Source organism: Echinococcus granulosus, assembly GCF_000524195.1.
Source record: "Echinococcus granulosus chromosome Unknown EG_S00001, whole genome shotgun sequence".
NCBI lineage: Eukaryota > Metazoa > Platyhelminthes > Cestoda > Cyclophyllidea > Taeniidae > Echinococcus > Echinococcus granulosus.
This window is the reverse complement of record NW_020170381.1, coordinates 790,871-812,649: the sequence shown is the minus strand read 5'-3', so window position 1 is coordinate 812,649 and position 21,779 is coordinate 790,871. Positions and strand designations below refer to the sequence as shown.

The following is a 21,779-nucleotide window of genomic DNA, read 5'->3' as shown; positions in this document are numbered from 1 at the left end:
TCCCCCGGCTCTGCACCCTCTGTCTTTGTGTACATAAAACTAGATATTTTACAAATCCTGCGCTGTTTACGTTCCTACTTGCCTTTGAAATTAATTGAGGCCTGAGCATCAACGCCAGTCGCGGCTAGTGTGTCAGCCTCTTAGTAGGGGTCTGTTGATCGAACTGGACCAATTAAGATGCAGAGCGCCCCTACCGTCGCCGTGGCGTGGACTACTGCACAATTTGCAGACGCGTAAAGCCAAGATAAGGTCATCGTCATATGCCTGAGTACAAAGTGGCCTATCAAAAGTCGGTAAAAAGCCGTCTAATAGGTATGGCAAATGGGAAGTCCTGGGGAACGTGGGAACCTGGAAGTCCCCGTTGCTAGGGCGTAGAGACGTCCTGTGGGGCTCTTTTGAATGCTCTGCGGTGGGTTACGGGTCATCGAATTTGGAGCCTCTACCTGTGTCCTTGTGCATTAGTAAAAAATCAGTAGGTGATTCGCGTGTTAGCAGTCTTTTAGCACCCGGAGAAGGTGTTGGGCATCTGCGAACACTTCACCCACCGCCACAGCGTAGGGAAGGAAAAGTGTCGTTTGTAAGATTAAGTTCTCTTTCGCACTCTGAAAAAAAAAGAGCAATCGTAAAGGACTTGTTTGGCATAAATTAGTAAAGGTGGCAAATGTTCCTGACTATAACAAGAATTGCATTGGATGAATTACCGCTGGCTAACATAAGGAGATTCGACGAAATAAATGAAATAAACAAGCGTACCGAAGTCCTGTATGAAGGATAATGAAGCGCTATTTAATGCATACAATTTGTCTGCAGGTTAAAATTCATAAAAGTGAAACTTATGAAATGCTGAACGCACTCCGTAACAGTAACCGCCTGGGGATGCTAATCAACTAAAAAACAGGTCCAACATCTGATGTACCACATAATGTGAAAAAGTGTAGTAGATGTGGAGAGGGACAAATTGGTATCTTCAGCAATACATACCACTAGTACGACAGGATGGAAGAAAAATTAAGGTAGTCGTAAATGCGTTAAATATTACATAATTAATAACTATCATAATGAGGGTGCTAGAACAGTTCATTTAGAGTAGGTTTTTAAGAGAATAATCATATCCTGACAGATAGAACTTAAGTAAAAGAATAGGAGGGAATCACGAAATGATATGACGAGTTTAAAGAGAGCAAATACTTTATGGTACCTAAAAAGTGAATTTATAAGCAGCGTAAGTTTAGGGAAAGCTCATCAGTTACAAAATTAGGTGTATGCTACAAACCCAAAAAGAATTTGGATTGCCTTATGAAGACAGCAGATTTGAGCCGATATTTAGCGACAAAGGCATGAAACTCAAAGTAACGTGTACTTACCAGCAGTTCATTCAAAATTGAATCTCTGGAAAATTGGTTTCTCTTTTGAATCCGTAGTCCCTGATATAGGTTGCAAAGGAATTTTATCGACTTTAGAAGAATAACGTCATTTTTTTCGGTGAGCAGTTCTCTTAAACTCGCTTTAAATCCATCAAAAGTCTAAAAATAATAAGGGAGAATTATAAAGTAACAAGGAGGCGCAACTATAAAAAAACCAAGTAGGAGAAGTTACGAGTTAATGGAAAATAGCGAAGAAAACTAGGTGAGCTAATGGACTGAAAATGGAACACACTAACTAGTCGCAAGAAACTACTATTTATAAATTTAATACTGAGGTTACATGAATATTTAAAATCCTTGAAAAAATGACAAAAAAATGTATAGAAAGATCACGAACACACCAAACGGTGGGGGAGTCCCAGTTGTTTTTGATAAAAATACCTAACTATATAGATGCTGAACCTAAAACTTTAAGCTGTATTTTCTTCATGAGAAGCAGTTAAAGTATACCGCAGTTCCGAGAATGACATCCACACATTGCATATTGCAGGAGAGATTTAAAAGTATAGTCCAAGCTTGACGCCTGACCCCATCACTTTGACCAGCTACAAACTCAAATACTTCTGGAAAGTGCATTCCGACGGTGACACAAGTATCATCCATCATGGAGAAATTGCCTAGCAACCGAAGCATAGCAATCACTTCATTCACTTGCAAAGAAGGTAATGTGACGTCAAAAAAAAAACCGATGTGAGCCTAGATAATCTCACAGGAAACAAGTCAAGTCATACCTTTAAATGCTCCCTAATATTGCCGTCAATGATGAGATTCGCGAACAAATTCAATACGTGCACATTTGTCAATCGTAAAAATTCGCCATCGCCACCCAAATTCAGTAAAGAGAAAAGGTCATCCAAGACTTTTGTTGACCTAAACGATGGCTTTACAGTAAATTGAATAAGTATGGAAGTACTATGTTTTCGCTGTAATTGCTGAATCGTATGAGAGTCTTCATTATCTTGAGGGAACTCATAGTGTTTAAAGCCGGTAGCAAGGATATTAGGTGTTTAAGTTCCTCAACAGAGACTTGATTATCCGATTTGTTCTTCTCACCACATCGAGAAAAATTGAGCTGACCTAATTGCCACAGTGCTATTTCCTGGTTATCGACAAAATAGGCGCTAATCCTCAAAGGCTTTCTACCTTCAGATTTACGACAAGATGATGCATGGCCAAGTTGACGGTAGATTACAAAAAAGCCCAAGGTGGCTGCTGCAGCTCCGAACAAACCTAATACGTAAACACCGACCCGAAACATCCTAAGAATAAAAAATTAGAATGAGGTGGATTACATAGAACACATCATACGGGAAAAATAACTATTATGTAGAGATGAAAATTGAGCGACGCTGCGCAGACAATATAATAGCAAAGTTCACGCAAATACCGCCACCAAACAATGTTAAAAGCAATTTTGAGAGGAAAATAACCCAGGCACGCCTCACATGACCACAAACGACACTGGCCAACCGAAATGGTGCACCCTAGTATGACAACCTAACGTGGATCAATGTTGATTTTATGTCCTTATCTGTTTCGTTACTCTCATTTGTAAAAAATGAGGCAAAATTTCGCTTATTTTATTTTTCCAGAATGCCATGCTAATTATTGGTCAACATTGGACGAAAACGCACTGCCGAGTAGGTTTCAAAAGACAGAAGGTTACTTGCGGCGACCAAACTAAAGAAACTTTAAAAAATTGCATAAAATAAGATCAATTTAGTAAATTTCATAGAGTGAATACTTTAACATCCTCTGATGAGGAGACGCTTTGCTAAGCAGTTGTAGCGTCCCGAGACTCCCTTAAGACGAAAGAAGACACAATACTCGGGCAGAATATATATATTCAGCACGGAGAAGGTGTCTGGGCTATTGGCATGGCCCAAAAGGCCAGCCCACCCAGCGAGGTACAAGGGGACCAATTCAAAGTACAAAAGTGGCGCCTCACCAGAACCGAGGGATAAACTACTATCGTATTACACAGTATTTGTTTTCAACGAAAGAGGTTGTTGAAATATGTCACACCACCAGCTCATCTTCATTTCTACTTTTTCTACCTTTTAGTCATCAAATTCTTGTTAAAATGTGCAAATTTGTTTCATGTAATTTTGTGATTGGCTGTGCCTTTTTGGGTCGCTCTGCAGTCCAGGTTCGTAGGCATGACATTCAGGAAAATTGGTGTTTGTCCTGAAATTATCGAACTTTTACACGAGAAGGGTATACTTGTGCCATCGGAAGTTCAAGCAGCATGTATCCCTGAGGTTTTATCTGGTAAGTCCCGGTTTTTCTTTTCCTATACTCAGGTCATGATGTTGTCGCATGTGCTCAAACTGGTTCCGGCAAAACTGCTGCATTTGTTATCCCTCTTCTTCAAGCGTTGATGCATGAACCAAGACCGTTTTATGCTCTTGTTATTACACCCACTCGGTATGTTTAATATCATTGGTATCCGTACGACCGCATAATCATTGCTCGTTTTTGCCCTTCACGTGACTTATGGGGCTTTTAGCTTTGTTTTTGTGCCTTTGCTGGTTTGTTTTACCATCTGATTCTTTTTCTTAAGTCCAACTCATTTTTGATGCAGACTGTGTACAAAGTCAGTTTTGCGTTAGCTGTTAACAGTACCAATTCTTCATATACTTACTGCAACTCCGACTGTCTTTTACATCACTTGAAGTGACACGGAGTCCTTAATTTTATTGTAGTGAACTCGCCCATCAAATTGGCGAGCAGACGGCAGGTCTTAACCTGGTTCAGGGGAATTCAATATGTACTGTTCAGGTTATAACAGGCGGTCAGAGCATAATTCGGCAGGGAATCGATTTAGCTCGGGGTCCGCACATTATCGTTGCCACTCCTGGACGGCTGGCGGACCTCTTGCGCACTCAGAAATCATCTGCAGAGTCCGGTGCTGTTCCTGAATGGAACCTCTCTCGCCTTAAAGTCCTCGTGCTTGATGAAGCTGATCGGCTACTAGAAGACAACTTTGGTAAAGATCTTGCGGAAATCATGGCAGCTCTGCCGCGAAACCGTCAGACTCTCCTATTCAGCGCGACCTTCAGTGGTGCTGTCAAGAGGGCCGTAGAATCTGCTAGGGCGGCCGCCATCGCAGATAATCGCAATCCCCCCGTCATGTGGGAGTCCAAAGGCATTACCGAGTCCCCTGGACAAAAAGCTGCCAGTTCTACGACCGTCGATACTCTGTCTCAGTACTACCTGATCACAAGACCTGAATTGAAGGATGCCTTCTTAGTCCACGTCATAGATCAATTTCTTACTGAAAACTCACATTCATTAATAATTGTTTTTACAAACAAGTGCAAGTGGTGTCACCTCCTTGGTTTGATTATGTCGTCAGTGGGTATTCAGTCGGCTGTTTTGCATTCTTCGATGCCCCAGACTGATCGAATTGCAGCTCTAACAGCTTTTAAATCTAGTCATGTGCGAGTGTTAATTGCAACCGATCTTGCTAGTCGCGGATTGGATTTTCCGACGGTGGATGCCGTGGTCAATCACAACGTCCCAATTCGACCGAAAGACTATGTTCATCGTGTTGGCCGGACAGCGCGAGCTGGGAAGGCGGGTATGGCTATCACCTTCGCTGATCTCTTTGAGATTAAGCGGTTGAAGGCGGTTCAAACCTTCATTGGTTCGTTAATTTTTTTTCTTTTTTGAAAGTATTATGCCATGGATTTGCTTTGCACAACTTTTTCCTACCTCTATTGAGGGAGGTACAAGCACCACTAAAGCATTTTTAATTCCTCTTCACGAACTTATGGTGCAAGATTGTACCTATCATCTATTTGTTCCAAAAACACAATTATCACATCGAATATTCTGGACTGAAAGTGATCTTTAAAAAGGTTTTATGAATCCCGTAGTTCCCTGTGGCGAGTTCTTAATAACCCTAGTTGACACGTCAATTGTTTTTATTTCTTTCTGTAATGATCAACCTCATTGTAACATTGTCATTGCCTATGATATTGGGTAACCAGAGAGGCTCGTGCGATTTTCGACGTAACTGACTGCAATGAGTTGTGGTAGCTTTCCGGGACTTGTAAAAAATGCGTTATAACGCATAGATTTGCATCAGTCCACCGGTACGGTGCTCTGTTGTGTCCCACTATTTACCTGCCATTTGTATCTGTTATGATCTTTGCTTGTCTGCTTTACGATACGTTTTATCTCGATTCCCAAGCTGCGAAAGCTTCTCATAACGTTTCTTTTTGTGGTCTTGGAGGCGTGTCAGCGAAACGTGCCTCTTCAAATCGGTTGTTGTGCTGAATCACCCAAAGCTATATCGCATTTGGAGGATCCTCTCTTCTTGATAATATAGAATTATGTATTGTCATCGACATTAATCTGGAACTAACTCGTCAAAAACTGATAGCGTCTAGAGTGAATAATGAAACAGCTCACAGCTCATCTTTATTAACTGGGGAAGTCTTGAAAGAGAGCGTGTAGGCGTCAAATTGACGCACGTTAACCAAGGGCAACCAATAGGTTCAAACATCGTCAATCCCTTCTTTATTTTACGTCTAGTATAAAAACGCAACGTGTGACCTCCGTACTGCAAAGTTAGGTGAACGAAAATGTCATTGATTACTCCCGAACGACCCACTCAGTCTCCACTCTGTATTTCATCCTCAGAAGCCTATGCTTCGCGTGTGGGATTGCTGAAGGTGAAACAGCAGCTACAGCTGAGATACAGATCGATGCGCAAGAATTACTGAAAAACGATTGAGTCATTTGGTGGGAAGGAAGTTCTCTACTTATGTCACAAGAACCTAAGCTACAACTCTCTTGGGAAGGTTTGCACGTTGAAATTGGAATTGGTGAAACGCTACCTCATCTGAATTCTCCTTAATCTCCTGTCATTTTTCCAATTAATGGTTATCTCTCCCTTGGCATCAGATGCTTAGATTGAGAGTAAAGTTGATCGTTGGGAAATAATAGTAAGGTAGAAACGGAGATGCCTGGGATTCTTATGAGCTACTGGAGACAAAGTGCCTTACAGGTGCGAAATACGCAAACTTGTATCTTACTGGAAAAGAATTATAGGCTGTAATGATGAGTACTTCGACTAGTGTTATGTCTTAAGCTTTTAGTAATTAATTTTTATAGTGCAAAACCGCGCGACCGTGATTTGTCTGCCTTATAACATAAGCAGAACAGCCCATCGATGTCTTCATTTCTCCGTTAGGATCGTACCGAACGCACTTCCACATCTATTGAAGTTTAAACGATGTTTGTTAGTCTGTTTCCAACTTCCACATCTTTTCAAACAATGTGACGACTCTCCTTAAAATAGTTGAATTAATTTTTCTCGCCCATCAATCAATATCTCACCAAATTAGCCCTTTTTTAACTCATCACTATCTGGGTATGTCTACTCTGATATCTGATTCATGCGTCTAAGATTATTCAGGGATGGACTTTTGATCAATCCTTTAAAAATCCCATACTTAAGTCAAATAAGCAGTATGTTTAACGGCTGCATTAGGTTTCTCAAATCCTGCCTACCGATTATTTTGCTTCGCAAAGAGAAACAGAATCCTATTCTTGCGGCCATTATTGTAACATTCTTACATCCTTGTTAATTTTGCATCTCTTAAGTCATCAACATCAGCATGTCTCTGTATAGTAGATACTTCTTTTACCTGCAATAATTGAATCGGTTACTACTCGTTTGCATTTAGTCAGCATATAAAAAATCTGTACGATACGATCCGTTTAGATAGTTTTAATGAAATCCCCATTTGCTGTAAATGAGTGTGAAGGGTAAATGTTGAAAAGTCAAAACATGTCGAGCTTGTTGGTAAAAGGCGTCCGATCGCTCACGTTCGCTCCAACAAATGTCTAGTCGCAGTTTCCATTTTACATAGTTCTGTGGGTTATTCGCACTTCACAACATTTTACACTGGATGTTTGGTTAGTATCAGTCTTGAAGCACCGATTTTTTTACTCGGAATTTACCTAGTGGCGTCTAGGGCAGTAATTCAAACCCCAAGTCCCGGATGCATCAGACCACGCGACCTACATGTTCACTTATCTCCCAAACTCGGGTATCTGAGGTGTTCCTAGCGTACACGAGGTTGCTGGTCCAGAAGTCAAATGACGGCTATTATGGTAAACGTCTGGCATCAAGCTATGACTAGTCGGGTCTGCGTACTCTTCAACAAAACATCTATTTACCGTTCTTTGAGATAGGAATATTCAGTCTTGGCGTTCAACTGCCAAGATATATATTTTAGGCAAGAACCTCCAAAGATTTGAAGTTAACGAGGCCCATGTGGCCAAAATAATACCTGAAGTTATTATAGCACGAAGGACTGCAGAACGCGTAAGCCATCCTTTACACGCCCTTACCGGTACTATAGAAACTTGATGAAATGCGCTTCGATGAAAAACGGGAGATAATCAAGGCAAAAAATGTAAGTGTTGTGTTTGAAATTGTCTAACCCCTTATTCTTGTTAGCTTCTCAAGATGCAAAGTAGCAAATTATAGCAACAGTCACAGAACAAGCAATCAGGTCAGCTGGACGCGTATTTCTGTACACACTCTTCGTAATCCCATGACTTACAACCCATGGTTCATATTTCATATTGGTTTTTGACACTTCAGACTTGTTTGTTAAATAACAAAACTCCAGAGACCTTCAACTTTACCGCCTGGTCAGTATCGCCTATTTAAACGTGGTGCACACAAGACTCCGCCATCAAATGGAAGCATAAATTGTCGAATGAACTTCGGGTTCAAACAATCGCAAAGTTTTATTAGTCTTGACTAGTCATTAGCTCCTCTCGAACTCCTTGAAAGCGAAAAAAAATATATAAAAACATAAAGTTGTGTATAAATAAGTACACACAGGTAATCAGGGGCTCACTGGGGAGTTAAGCGAGCTTACTTACACTTTGTTTTGTGTATCGGACTGTCACAGGTCGATTATCGGACAGTGGAGGTGGGGAGCTTAACAACTTACACTTATGATACATGAGTTCTATACAAGTGACCATTTCTTGAGGTCAGCAGAGCGCATTGTATATAGGCCAAAGATCGGAGACAACTAGTTGCGGATGTTGATGTAGGTAGTTAAAGGAAAATTGAAACGAGAGGTGTGAGGCACAAGAGACTGACACCTGAGTACCGGCTTGCAACCACAAGCCGGTCAGGATTCCACCTCACACCTCTCGTTTCGGTCTCACTTTATCGCCTGCCTACCTACCTACCTACATCAAGGCTATTCAGCCTCCGCAACTAGAACTCCCGTATTATAGGCACCAGTCCCTTGCGCCGGTGCCTTTTCGCTGATCGCTGGGTCTGGGGAGGTAGGAGATCGCAGAAGCTCTGTTGGTAGCACCTTCGGAGGATGACGGGGGGGAGTAGACGGACGCGTCCGTGAAGGGAATGTTCCGTTGGGGGTGAGTGTATGAGGAGCTGGTATGGAGGTAAGGCTGATGAGGTACTGACTGCGTGTAGGAATTGATGGGATGACTCTCATCTAGAATGAGTGCATAAACCCGAAGTCAACTGGGTCTGCTCTTGGACGGAGAAATCCAAGTTCTACTAAGGTTGTAGTGGCACCAGAGCTCTTTGCATTATGACGTCGTAAAGGCAAAAGCAGTAACTGATTACGGATAGGCTGAGGAGAAGTCTCATCAGAAGCTCGTGAATCAAAGCTCACCCAATATGGCTGCATATCTTTCACCAGTACCAAACTTGGGCTGAGTGACTGTTACGCTTGGACTACATCTAGTAGCGCTGGTGGCTGCGCTGAAATCATACTGATGGGGAGTGGAGACGGCATTTTCGGGAGCATAGCCTCTCTGCTGCTGCTGTTGTTGTTGTAGAGGTGAACATTGCACAGGACCCCAGTACAGTGACCCGTTATCGCTGTGATCCTGGGTTTGCTGCCGCTCCTGCTGCTGCTGACTCCGCTGAGAGTCAGCCGATGTGAAGGTTGAGTAATAAAGTGGCTGAGCATTTGGAGGTGTCGTAGAAGCCTGGAGACCCACTGCCAACGTCAGGGTGCATACGGCATACTCAACAATCTTACTGTAGGGGTTTTTGAAGGCATAGACGCTACACTTGACACCAACACCCCCATCAAGCGGAGACGTCTCAGTGGACGCTGAGGTAGAGGATTTAGGAGGAGGACGTAAATGAAGAGATACTTCCAACTTCCGACCATCCGATTTCCAAACTGAAAATGGGGAATACCAAGTGAAATCTCGGTTGGTGTATCCAGGAGCAAAGTGGACTTGAGGTAAATTAGTAATGCATCCACATCACAAGTACACAAACTTCAGTCAACGGTCAAATTCATGCAGACACTTGTAGGATCAGGTGATGAGTGAAACGAAGGGTTAAAATTCCGAATTGAAATGTACAAACAGGCACCCTGACATATATGTAAATAATAGCAACAGGTGTGCGCACGTGTGAGCATGTACGTGAAAGGAGAGGGTGGGCAGACACAACAGAGGAGCAAGAGCAAACGCACGAGCGCGCTCTAAACTAGAATAACGCAGACAGGCGAGCACACCCGCGCACACAGTAGACACAACGACGAATAGCTGCCATTACTGCATCACTCTCGCTCACCCTCTCGCTACGCCGAGAGCACAAAGCCCAAGAGATTCGTCCCGGGCGCTCTCGTACGCACGGAATTGTCACTCACGCCCGCGCGCACAAACATAAAATATCGACTTGCGGTTAATACCGTAGACAGGCGGAAGAGGGAGGGGCGACGCGGCAGGCGGGGCACAAAACCCTCCCAGACGGCAATGCACGGGCAGATAGGACAGCGCTCATTCGAGCACAAAAAGATTGCGCGAAACCGCCACTACTCACGCTTCCGCACACATTAAAGCCACACGGTTACCGCCGTTGCTATATCCTGCTACTCCGAAAACGAGCAAAAACACTTCCCTCAACCTGAATGTATGTTAGAGGAAATGTTGCTGCATAGGCAATGTAGTGTGACTAAACGTTCTTGCCATGTATGCGTACGAGGTTACTGCGGACAGGTTTAAGTCATGCAAGCACACGCACGACACGCACCGAAAGAGGTTTTCACATTGGCAGTAGAAATAGTGGTGAAAACGAACCCTAACCGGAGATGGAGTATCTAATTGACAAGACAATAGTGTGCGCAGGAACAATAGCATTACGGAAATCCGGAACACCTCAAACTTGGCAAATAAATTTCTGGGAATTTCGGCAATTCTAGTACCACTAATTTCGGTATGGTCGCCACAAGGCATATACGAAGAAATACTTGAATCAACAATGTGATACATGGTTGGGTAGAAGAGTGCCAAAGGTTATGTTTAGCAAAGATAAAGTGCTAAATACTCATCACTGTTTTACGTACAGCTATGCAGCACGCCTTACCTGCAAGATAAACGTTCATTCAAATTTGCCACTATTCGCTCAAAAACCCCTTCAAACAAGTAGCAATAAGACTGACTTCTAGTCCACCTAGTGATATTATTTAAGCAGAACAAATTTTTAAATAATTAGCGTTATGCCTGTAAAACGCCAAATCTGTTAGAAGACCTGGGAGTTCAAGGGGCAGACATGACAGCTTGAAACACAACATTCACTGAAAATTGGTATCTATTCGTGTGTACTAGAAAGAAGTGGGGAATGCATACCTTGGTCAAAGACATCACAGAATGAAGAACATTCGGTAGGATCAATTATGAGATCGGTGAACCTTGTACCGAGGACGTGCTCAGGGGAGACAGCACCGCAGGGAGGAGATGTGAAAACATTGGCGACGCGGTGATCACAAAAGGTGATCAGTTTGTCTTCATCCAAGCGAACAGTGAATTGGTAGGTTCGGTGAGGCATTAGATCGGCAGCATTGGGAAGGTTAGTGAGCTGAAGGCGAGCAAGCGCCACAAAGTATAGAGGATGTGAATGTTCGCACGACGTGCTTGGCTCTTGAACGCCATTGCCTGTCCCATTCACCCCTTCTGACGTGGCACGATCTGTAAAAGACCGCGCTAAAGTAATTAGTGGGTTTTCCATTTGTAAATGGGGTTATGTTTGGTTCCAAAGATACGCAGGTTTTAACAGAAGGCACAAAAATCACTTGAGTGATACAATTCCCCCAAACTTTGCATATACAAGCAACCAGAAGCGTCGCATTGCCGTTACTTTCCTTACAGTGACAGAGGTGTTTACTTTGTAACAGTTAAATTTGCCGAATACCTTTTGCCTCTTGCAATGAGGCAGGTTCGCATCGGCAGACGAATAGCCTGGTTGGCTAATAAGCGAAAAGCGTCATAAGAGGCAAAAAAGCAGTGGAAGGCTATAACAGGCGTATTATTGGAACGGCATCAACCCATGACAAAATCGCAAAACTCAAGACCTAGAAAGGAACCGCACTAAACTGTACTGCACCATCCAGGCGGAAAGGATTCATAGAATTAGAAAGAAAAAACTGCAAAAGGTAACCTGGAGGTGTCAAAAAATTGCCCAAGGTAACATCGGGCTACTACTGACATGGTAGCGAAGCGGACACAAAGTATGGCTCAGACGGTGTTGCATACCGTGAGCGTTGTTGAACAGATGCTCCTGCTGACAGCCCACGAAGTGCACTCGATGCGGAAACCACCTGACCCTTAAGTAGTGCTCAGCAAATGGTCCGCCATATTGCAATTTGCAGATCGTGGAAGATGTACAAGTCGTGTCGGATATGGTATTCCCCTCGGCGTGATTAAACGCCGCCGTGGGATTTCCAACCATACTTTGCGGTTAATTTGGAAATGACACTCAAAGCAGGCTAGATACCATGATTACTGGGGCTCTTCTAAGCCTGCGGTAATTCAATCTCTACCAAAATAGTATAGGACTGTTCATGCCACCAATAACAGCCTTCAAACTCTGTGTTTATGAAAAATCTACCTCCACACTCCTATGTCCTAAAAAATCCAAGGTGTACCTTAGGTACCGAAAGCGGGTCGTGATACGTTGTCTTAAGGAATTCTAGAATTCCATATGCACACAATGAAATGCAAAAACGGAAAGGCAAGGAAGCTCTAAACTCACAAAAAGTATGTTTGAGATAAATGGTCTGCTTGGCCTAATCAACAACTCCAATGGTTTAACTGCCACAACTTAAAAGTCGTGTAAAGCGCTAGATCAAAAGCCGGTGTTACCTTGCACAATTACGTTCTTGCACTAGGTTTACGCAGATTCAAACACCAAATTCAGTCTACTCACGTCGCGCACCTGCCACTTATCATTCCGCCCCTCGTCCAATGCCCAGCTTTCTCAATTTAGGCTTGGCATTACGTTCTATGGTGCTTCACGAGCAACTAGTGAGCAATAATTAAGCCATATTGGCACAGAATGTAATCCATTTAGACGGGGACCACCACTCCATATATGCTTTTAACGGATGGTGCAGCAAAAACAGCCAGATAAATTAATCCACAGGCATGAGTCACCCCTACACCAGACAAGCACTAACCCCAGGGGGTATGGCAAATAATGGTAGTGGAACACAAGCACTTCTATGCCGGCGAATATCGACTTCGAAAGGAACGGATGATAACTGACTGTTCCAAAAGAGATTCCAAGAACTAAATTGACATTTATCCTACAAGCAATAATCGCCTACTTAAAAGCATGGTTCAATTAGGGAATTTAGGGCTTTATCGTTTGCGGTTCTGCAAACAAATTTAGTCAAAAAAAAAGGCGATATGGTTTTGAGTACAGATACAAAAACACTAGCATACAAAACAGCTTATTTAAGTGCTACTTTGAAGACCCTACATATTTTGGTAAGATACGGCTTTCTTTGGAGCTAGTCCTTAGCATTCGTGCTACTTTACACAATAAAACTCGCTGTACAAATGAAAAAGAAAACAGCATACCCAACAGTGAAACAACAAAGTCTGTGGAGGAATGTGGAATCGGGTAACCATCTGCATTGACTGGGTTCGGCGACTCAACGGTTGAGGGAGCGCTCTTGACATACCCCGTGACATGCATTAAAGCATAGCGTTGTTTTGGGGAGCCAGAAGCAAAATCACCAACGTCGCCATCAAAAGAGTCGGCAGCAGAGAGCACAATCTGTTGATGCCTCAGGCGGGCCTGACGGGCAACAGTAGACGCAGATGAAGAACCCTGTGTGGCTGATAGGTTGCCTAATTTCATTCGACAGATGAAGCCACGGCGGTCATCAGAGAGCCCACCACGCGATTTAGCTGCACGGAAAAAAATTTGCTAAATAGAACCCATCAGTTTATGGATTTTTCAGGGAACCCAATCATACTGCAACATTAAAGCAAACAAAAAAAACGACCAACTTTTCTTGCACTTAGCAGTAATGTTGCGATGCGGACATCAGAATAAAATGTAGGATGATGCAGCAGTAACCAATTGCACAATGTGAAGCTGGTAGTAGCATCAATTAAAAATAACTTACATCCATCCCTTTTTATGATTCCTGACTTTAGATCCAAAACACGAGATGATGTGCAAGCGGTTGAAGAGTCCGTAGACTTGTGATAGTTAGTCCCATTAGTTAGTGAATCGTGGGGCGAATCAAGGCCCAGTGCGGCACAAGAGGAGGCACGCTGCGCCCCGACAAGCTGTTCCCGAATTTTTTCTGCATCATCGGGATGACAAAGGTCATACAGAGTACGCTGATACCAATCTGACTAAAATTAAAAAAAAAAGTCAAAAACATTCCAGAACTAAGCTTTCAGCAATAAACGCCCGCACACCTGAGTTGCATTCAGTATAGGCGAAACACTGTCTGACACGTATGTAATCTTTCCAGTATCACATCGACATACAAACAAAAACCCATCAGCAGCCTAAAACACAAAGAAGAAGGTCACAAATTTGCCAGGATATTCGTGACAAGTCGAACATACCTCTAAAATCAAGTGTTTTAGCTCCTGATCAGATAAAAAGGATGGTTTAAGGTAACCATCTGAAATGTTAGTTGCACCTAGGGGCAAGAAAATATAACATCATAAAAAGGTTTAGGTACTTCATCAACACAAAACAAACATAGCAATATAGGCACATCAAGCACCATTAACATACCACGTAAGGCTTTAAGATGACTAACGGCCATTCGGAGTATCGTCAACTTATCAGGTCTTCTTGACACGGAGCTACAAGTTGGTACCATTGTACACAGCTCATTAATATAGGCGGACATCTTATTTCTGCGTCGCCTTTCGATTTGACAATGATTCTCTCTTGCAGACCGTTCTTTTTCCAGTTGGGCAAAACTTTCATCCTTATCCGGCTGCGCACAACTGCTGCAATTACTGCCTTCACATATACTAATAGTGGTTTAAAAAGCGAAAATAATTTCCTACTGCTGGTCGTTTGTCATGTCCAGCTGCAGACTGAGTAGAGAGCCTAACGAAATCCCAATTCTAGGTGCTTTATGAGTGCAACAGCACACAAGATGGGGCAATACTACGATTGTCTACCGAAATCACACGGCAATCAGCCAACCCCAACCACAGGCACTAGCAGATCCGCTGTTTAAAAGCAGGGGGTACCAGTTTTATTTCTTCTGCTGAATTTAAACAACGCAGTGGAGCAACGTCAGCCTAATCATTAAATTCCCCTTCTAGCCTTAATTTATGTTTTAAACAATAATGTAAAAATTAAAAAATTGCGTAAGTACAATTTTTGCAGGCGTTGGGTTCCGAAGTCTGCAATTTAACAAGTTTGCCTTCTTGCTATTCGAGCAGCAAGCTTTCAAAAAACTAAATAATCAGCATTGTTTTGTATAAGGCTACTGTGAAATAAACCACATGTGAGTACAATCCTCGTCTTCGCTGGGTTGGATTTTTTTATATACTATGAACAGTGCTTACACAGCACTGGTCTTGTCACTTTACTCTGATTTCGAATTCACCACTTACACGATTGCCTTGCATCATGGTAAGCTTAATTAATGTGGGATTTTACCTCCTATCGTCGTTGTCATTATGCTTCAAGGCTGACTCCATCAGTTCACTTACTTAAGTTGTGCGCTTTAATGTGGTTCGAGAATGTACCTTCCGTTTGAAACATTTAGCCGTTATTGGTTTATGTATTTGCCATTTTTCTCAACCGTCGTTCCGATCATTTACAAATTTTACAAGTGGTTCGTTGTCTTGCTTTATGGACACAGTGAACTCGAGCGAATCATAATGAAAAATAACTTCGGTTTTGTGAGAACTATCCGGATAGGTTTGGGCATATATTTGTCGTTTGATGTGGTAGAAAGGTCGTTCAGACTCTCCGACAATGTTATGGTACGCGACGGGTTATATACTCTTCCGTTGCCAAAATACGTCGCGTTAGTTTTTCGCATAGAGAATGTGGCGAATTCTATGTATTGCTTCTTCCTTACTGAATGTTTTAGGCTGTCTGTTGACTTTAAACAGTCCATTATTCAGATTCGCGGCTATCGTAGCCTCATTGTTAAAGCTGATGCTTTGAAGAATTTGCCCTTCAATACCAATGAGGAAACCCACGTGGTCTTATTAAAAGACGTTGAAAGTCACTAAATTCTCATACGGATGTTTAGATATGGAACTCCATGATAGTTGATGAGCCGTTTTCACTGAAAAGCCGGAGATGGTCCGATATCGGCTTTCAGGGTAGCAGTCCGGTAACGGATTTTCGGGGTATGGGAGCCCTTGGTGCGGAGAATTTTCGGTGCGTTCGATTTGTGACTTTGGTAGCTATTTTTACTTCCTGTTCATGCAGATACTTCGTTAAATATTACAATAAACTGGCTCTCAGCATTCTCTCCTCTTCATTGCGTCCTCAGCACTGGCAAGTCAGCTTATATTGCCTGCTTAATTCAGGCGAAGACTTGACCGAATGTCCTGTTTAGGTACCCATTTGCAATCGTTGGCATTAATCTCACAAGCTTACTGTGGCGTCTTCTTCAAGATGGAACTCTAAAGACACATTTCTACAACTCACTCAAAGGGACTCCAAAGTTGGTCCATCTACATCTCGTCTACAGTAAGTATCCAGCGTCCCAAATCGTTCACCATAGTACCTAGTTTTAACTTTCTCCACTTAAATTTCAGTTTATCTTTTTGTAAAATTCAACGAATTTTGGAATCAACAACCCCGAGACGTCATGCAATTCAATGTCTACCTGGACAAATTCGAAGAGGCCATTAGGAAACAAATGGGGGATGAAAATTCAATGCTTCCACTTCATGTTCTGAAATGTGGTGTAACTCAATAGAAATCTACCGGCGCCTCTGGTTTGTATTTTGAAATGGTATAACCCACTGCTACATACGACGAATATGCGTTAAACTACCGAAAGTACCCCTTACAATTCATATATTAATCAGCTACAGACTTAATAGCTACAGTACAATATTCAAACTAAGCTTTCACAATGTAACAAAGGTACACGCCAGACAATATACAGTTACACCATTTATGGGGGCAATTCGGGGCCTTCAGGTTCCAAGTCACATCTAGCGGCAGAGGTGGTAGTAGCGGTCACTTTGGTGCGGTGGGTTACGCCGTCTTGTTCGTGAGTGCTCTGCACTATGGTTACCCACTTCTTCTCGAACTCAACCACCTTTGTTCGAAGCTGTTCCATTGAGTCTCTCTTCGGCTTCCGCCATTTTTCTGCTGAAATTCCCATGACACCTGCAAGGACTTCCTGCAAATAGCAGACATTCATTACACTAATCAGTCGGTCGCGGCATGCAACTGGCTTTGAATCTCTTTTGATAATAATCAAAAAGGTGAAAGAATGATGGAAAATAACAACTGAATGCATTGCAAGTTCTTACTCGACCGAAGTGGAGGGGGAAGGTTGACCAGTTCTCGATCACTTTGGCGTAGCCGCCACCATCAATCCCGAACTCAACGCAAAAGTACCCGAAATTCGGTGGGATGGCTTTGTACGCGCTAGTCCCCGGTTGTCTCAGGTCAATTATTCGCTTATTTTGATCCCACTCCGAGCCGAGATCAAGCATGGCTTTCTGAACGCACAACAGAGCAGTAGCATTCGTTAACATAAGCCACAGCAAAGAATTTACCCAATGATCTAGTTATTTATGGGCATCCAACTACTTCAGCCATGCTGGCAAACTCATACGTCACCGCCCCTGAGAGGAGTCTAACTGAGCCAATTCAGAATCTCTTATTCAACTTTGGAAACTAGCCTTACATATTGCAAGCACGTGCCACTTATGAAAAAATCAACACGTCCACCGCTAGATTCTCAGGGAGAAGTCAACCACCATAACTCAGAAGATTCTACTGTCCTACCATGACACCAGTTGTCGTTCATTTTTTAACCAATTCATGCTGTTTAAGAGCTAAAAAATGCGGTTACCCTCGGATCAAGAACATCTTACACCTACTTTGTTTTAAAAATAACCAGTCCAATTGCGAAACGACTTGGAGCAAAAAGTGATTATAAACCAACGGAGAACACGTAGCGCATATATGTGATATCGAGATTGGATAAAACCGAAGCGTGGTTTTTATGACGGCGAAGAGGAATGTGTTAAATGATCTTAAGATTCACAGCTTCCGTTACTTTGAAATAAGATGGTAGTTCGTCCATTGTCTCCCGACCAACAGGAACGCACTCTATTTGGACATGGTGTTTGAATGAATCGGAATAGCCGGCCACCTCCATGAAGATATAGGACGCTCCTTTGCCCTTCCACAGCGCAGCCATGCGGCAGAGATCACGTTTAAAGGCACATGCCTCATCCACTGCCCCCTCGTCGACCCGTGTCATCGCGCCTACGTGCTCCAGTGGGGTAAGGAGGCAGTGCCCCCGGGTTAAACTCACGTGCTCAGGCAGTGAGAGAAACATCTAGTTATTCAAATAACCACATGGATCATTATTAAGCTATTTAACATAATGCGCCTCATGCGAGTGATTTTGTGCCTTATCAAGAAGAAAGGAGAATCCGGGAGTTAGGGTAACTACTTTAACATATTAACACTGGCCTATCAAGATACCATGCCGTACAGAGCGAGCACTATTGCTCGTGCTTGGGGTAACTTACACGATGCCTGACACTCATTACTAGGTAACGTGGTGTATGATCCATACATGAAGGGCAGACGGATTCAGCATACTCCCGTCGTTTGTAATCTAAAATTGGAAAATAACTAGACCCTACGAGAACTGGCGAAGCGTAAAACCAACGTTAGCGCACTTTTAAGTCACAGTCGTCAGGAGAGGCTATATCAGATTTTCGATGGGATATCAGTAAATTAGATGTCATGTTTAGCGTTTATGGTGTGAATTTTGGTAGACATTGCAGCGTCTTTCATACTCCATACATAAGTTAGAATAATGATATTTTACATCTCAGAGCAATCGTTTTGCACATCGTAGCAACCAATTTTAAAAGGACGAACCTGTTATTGCATCGGACTTCCGGTGAGACCTCAAAACGCCTTGCAGTGTGACACTGTTCAAAAAGGTACTGTCGTACTCTTCATCTACGCCATCTCTGCACTAAAAAAAGAACACTCGATTTTACACGGAGCTTACTCGACCGGCTAGCGATGCAAACTGCCTGTCGCAGGAACTTTTCGTCTCCAGTTTTCCTTGACGAATCATCTCATCGACAGTATAGCGATTACCGTCGTCACGAAGATATCTAGTCCGGAAGCCATTTTCGTTATGACAATTACCCCTCTCATAACTGCGATTCAATGAACGAATACGTTGAAAGGGTCATGCTGGCCGCAAATAAAGCAAAAAATATCAATGCTCCAATTACTTTTTGCCAAATGAACGGTCTTCAGATTCCTTGATATACAGGGGGATAGCCCGACCAACTTTATTTGCAGTGGCCAGGGGGGAGAAATTCCTGGAGTGCTTGGCTTCTTTAAATGAGACAGGTACCGTTTTTGTCAAGCGAACTTTTATATTTCTACGCTGAGCCTCCCGCAGCTGATCTAGTCTTGACTTAATTTTTCCTATCTTTTCCTGCATCAAAATAAATATGAATAATTTCGTTTATCTACAAAAATAGGCAAAACAAAAGAAAAACAAGAAAACAGACCCCATTCCCGGATAACTCAGCTTTAAGCAGCCGAGCAGCCATTGTATTTATATCATCGTTTGTAACGTATCTCTCTTCAATAACTTTAGCACAATCCGCAGAAGTATTCACAGGCTTATCTTCCAAAACTAAACCGCCGTACACCTCTCCGTCCTTGCTAAATGGAAGATGTATTAGATATGGAGAACAAATATTCCCAAAAGAATTACGCAGTTTCAATAAAATCAAAAGTGCAATAGGTACAAGACAAAGCGCTTGCAGTGCATGTAGCCAAAACTCAAAAAAAACCAAAAATTGGCAAACGAGACCCTCAGGGAAAGTTAACTTACATCGAATGGTTGGGATGTGATTGCGTATAATCTGCGCCTTGGTCTTTCGTTGAAAAACTCAGCCTTTGTTGTGAGGAGTGTGTATTCTTCATTTGACCGTCCGCATTGATTTTTCCCAGGTTTGGGTTTGATTGAGAAAAACTCGCCTTATCCTGCACAATATGGCATAGCATTAAGCATACCTGCGGCGAACTAAAAACCCCTTTGACGCCAGATTTCGGCGATGAAATACGGTTAAGGACAGCAGAAAATTCATCATCATCTTGAGATTCGGAAACGTTTTTCTGATAATGATTAGTAAGTCTTGGCGTTACACTCATGAGCACCTTTGCTACCTTCCATTCATAACTGTCCGAGGACTAAGAAATAGAAGATGTTTAAAAAAAGCTAACCGAACCGTGAGGTGAATGCCCTCTTTTCTTTGACTTTCCCATATCGAATCAAAGTGCAAACGGGTTTACATAAATCTCACACACAATCGAAATAGACCGCCCGCTTTTATCAGCAGCGGCCAATTTAAGCCGCTTGCATCGAAACATAAACTTTGTTGGTAAATGTTTTCGTTGGACGCATTAACCTGCACTTTTTTAACTAAGAACACCTGTTTCGCCTCCAATTACTTTGCACCAAATGAATCCCGAGCAGTGTTTGATCAGGTTTTTCCAAAAATGACTTCATGCTTGTTAAAACACTAATTGATATTTCCAAAGCTACATTAAGGGGAGAAGAACTTTTACCTAAAAATTGCCTGTGCGCTGTATAAACCCAGAAATGCACGGGGCATATTTTTTTATCTCTGTGGCTTTTTTAGTAATTATCCGCCAATTTTACCTGTTGCGTTTCGGGTCTCCTCTGAAGTTGTAAAAGACCAGAGCAGGGCAGCGAAAAAAATAGGCTTTTTGTTTTTATAAATTATATGTTTCGTGCTTTTTCCCCTCGTTATCTTGCTCCATTGAAGTGTCCCCCTCCTGCCTTCAACTGAGGTATCATGCAGCCAGTAGAATCGTGAAGGTTGCACCGCTTGTCGACTTGATTTACAACTTCATATAGGAAGGGCGAAGAGCTCTACAACACCTTTTTAGGTGGTGTGAGTCTGGTTTTGTCGTAATGCGTTGGTTGTTTAACTGTTGTTGTTGGTATGGGAGCCGATATGGGTCTCGGCTATTGCATCCTCTCGGGGTAGGCTGGCCTCCGATCCATGTCAGTGGCCCCATCACTACTACACATGGATTGTATATACTGTACCTAAAGATTATGTCTTCCCTTCTCTTTGTAGAAGTCTCAAGAAGCTACAATACTTCAGTTTTAATGGCATTCTTGCAAAAAATGCGGATCGGAGAAGAACCAAAAGCAGACACTGGCTGTAATACTTTTGAAATTCTAAAAATGCAGATATTTATAGCGGTATCTGCTCTTCTAAGGAAGTAGAAATCTGGATCGCTGGCTTTTATGACGGGTTGGCTTAACACTGCTACTGAAAAGTATCCTCAAATCTTTTTTCAAGTTTTGATTGGCTACAAAGTGTTAATAGAGCAGCAAACTATTATTAATTTGAAAATTGTACAAAACTCTATTGGAATGCGTATTCCACCGCGCTGATAAACAGGACTGCTGGCTACGGAGACATTTTGGCCTTTGCAGAAAGACACGAAATTAACCAAAATGCTTAAGCACTTCGTACTGCAGTACGATGGTTGTTTATCCCTCGGTATTGGCGAGGGGTCACTTTTGAAGTGGCCTTTGTACCACGCTGGGTTGGTTGGCCTTTAGGCCGTGCCAGTAGCCCAAATGCCCTCTCTGTGTTCAGTATATATGTTCTATTCTAGCATTATGTCTTCTCTAGGCTTCAGGGAAGTCTTGAGACGCTACATTGGTGGCAGTATAAAGCGAATGTGACCCTAAAGGATATCTGTCCTGATTTTCGCTGTTGCGTGATAAACCTTAGCTGAGCAGAAGTTAGTATGCTACGGAC

At 42.6% G+C, this 21,779-nt stretch overlaps 4 protein-coding genes across 4 annotated transcripts; 2 read left to right on the top strand and 2 right to left on the bottom strand. All coding sequences in view use genetic code 11, as the record gives it.

The window, feature by feature from the left end:
* Positions 1-3,583: 3,583 nt before the first annotated feature.
* Positions 3,584-7,932, top strand: EGR_00094 (putative ATP-dependent RNA helicase DDX49; the record flags this gene model as incomplete). Its single annotated transcript, XM_024489343.1, has 6 exons — positions 3,584-3,695; positions 3,728-3,851; positions 4,130-5,073; positions 7,679-7,767; positions 7,805-7,858; positions 7,903-7,932. The coding sequence occupies 6 exons, from the start codon at positions 3,584-3,586 to the stop codon at positions 7,930-7,932; spliced, it is 1,353 nt and encodes a 450-aa protein (XP_024356021.1).
* A 764-nt stretch (positions 7,933-8,696) lies between these two features.
* EGR_00093 (Aryl hydrocarbon receptor nuclear translocator) lies at positions 8,697-14,797 on the bottom strand (the record flags this gene model as incomplete). The annotated part of the gene is made up of 9 exons (XM_024489342.1): positions 8,697-8,926; positions 9,110-9,556; positions 11,085-11,423; positions 13,317-13,649; positions 13,871-14,105; positions 14,172-14,264; positions 14,325-14,401; positions 14,500-14,744; positions 14,781-14,797. The coding sequence occupies 9 exons, from the start codon at positions 14,795-14,797 to the stop codon at positions 8,697-8,699; spliced, it is 2,016 nt and encodes a 671-aa protein (XP_024356020.1).
* Positions 14,798-15,467: 670 nt separating this feature from the next.
* Positions 15,468-16,666, top strand: EGR_00092 (ELMO domain-containing protein; the record flags this gene model as incomplete). Its single annotated transcript, XM_024489341.1, has 6 exons — positions 15,468-15,648; positions 15,682-15,757; positions 15,824-15,953; positions 15,989-16,243; positions 16,337-16,427; positions 16,503-16,666. The coding sequence occupies 6 exons, from the start codon at positions 15,468-15,470 to the stop codon at positions 16,664-16,666; spliced, it is 897 nt and encodes a 298-aa protein (XP_024356019.1).
* Positions 16,667-16,867: 201 nt separating this feature from the next.
* On the bottom strand, positions 16,868-20,241 carry EGR_00091 (CWF19-like protein; the record flags this gene model as incomplete). Its single annotated transcript, XM_024489340.1, has 11 exons — positions 16,868-17,098; positions 17,232-17,423; positions 17,987-18,271; positions 18,468-18,556; positions 18,826-18,925; positions 18,962-19,115; positions 19,194-19,402; positions 19,479-19,635; positions 19,808-19,959; positions 19,990-20,166; positions 20,200-20,241. The coding sequence occupies 11 exons, from the start codon at positions 20,239-20,241 to the stop codon at positions 16,868-16,870; spliced, it is 1,788 nt and encodes a 595-aa protein (XP_024356018.1).
* Positions 20,242-21,779: the final 1,538 nt, after the last annotated feature.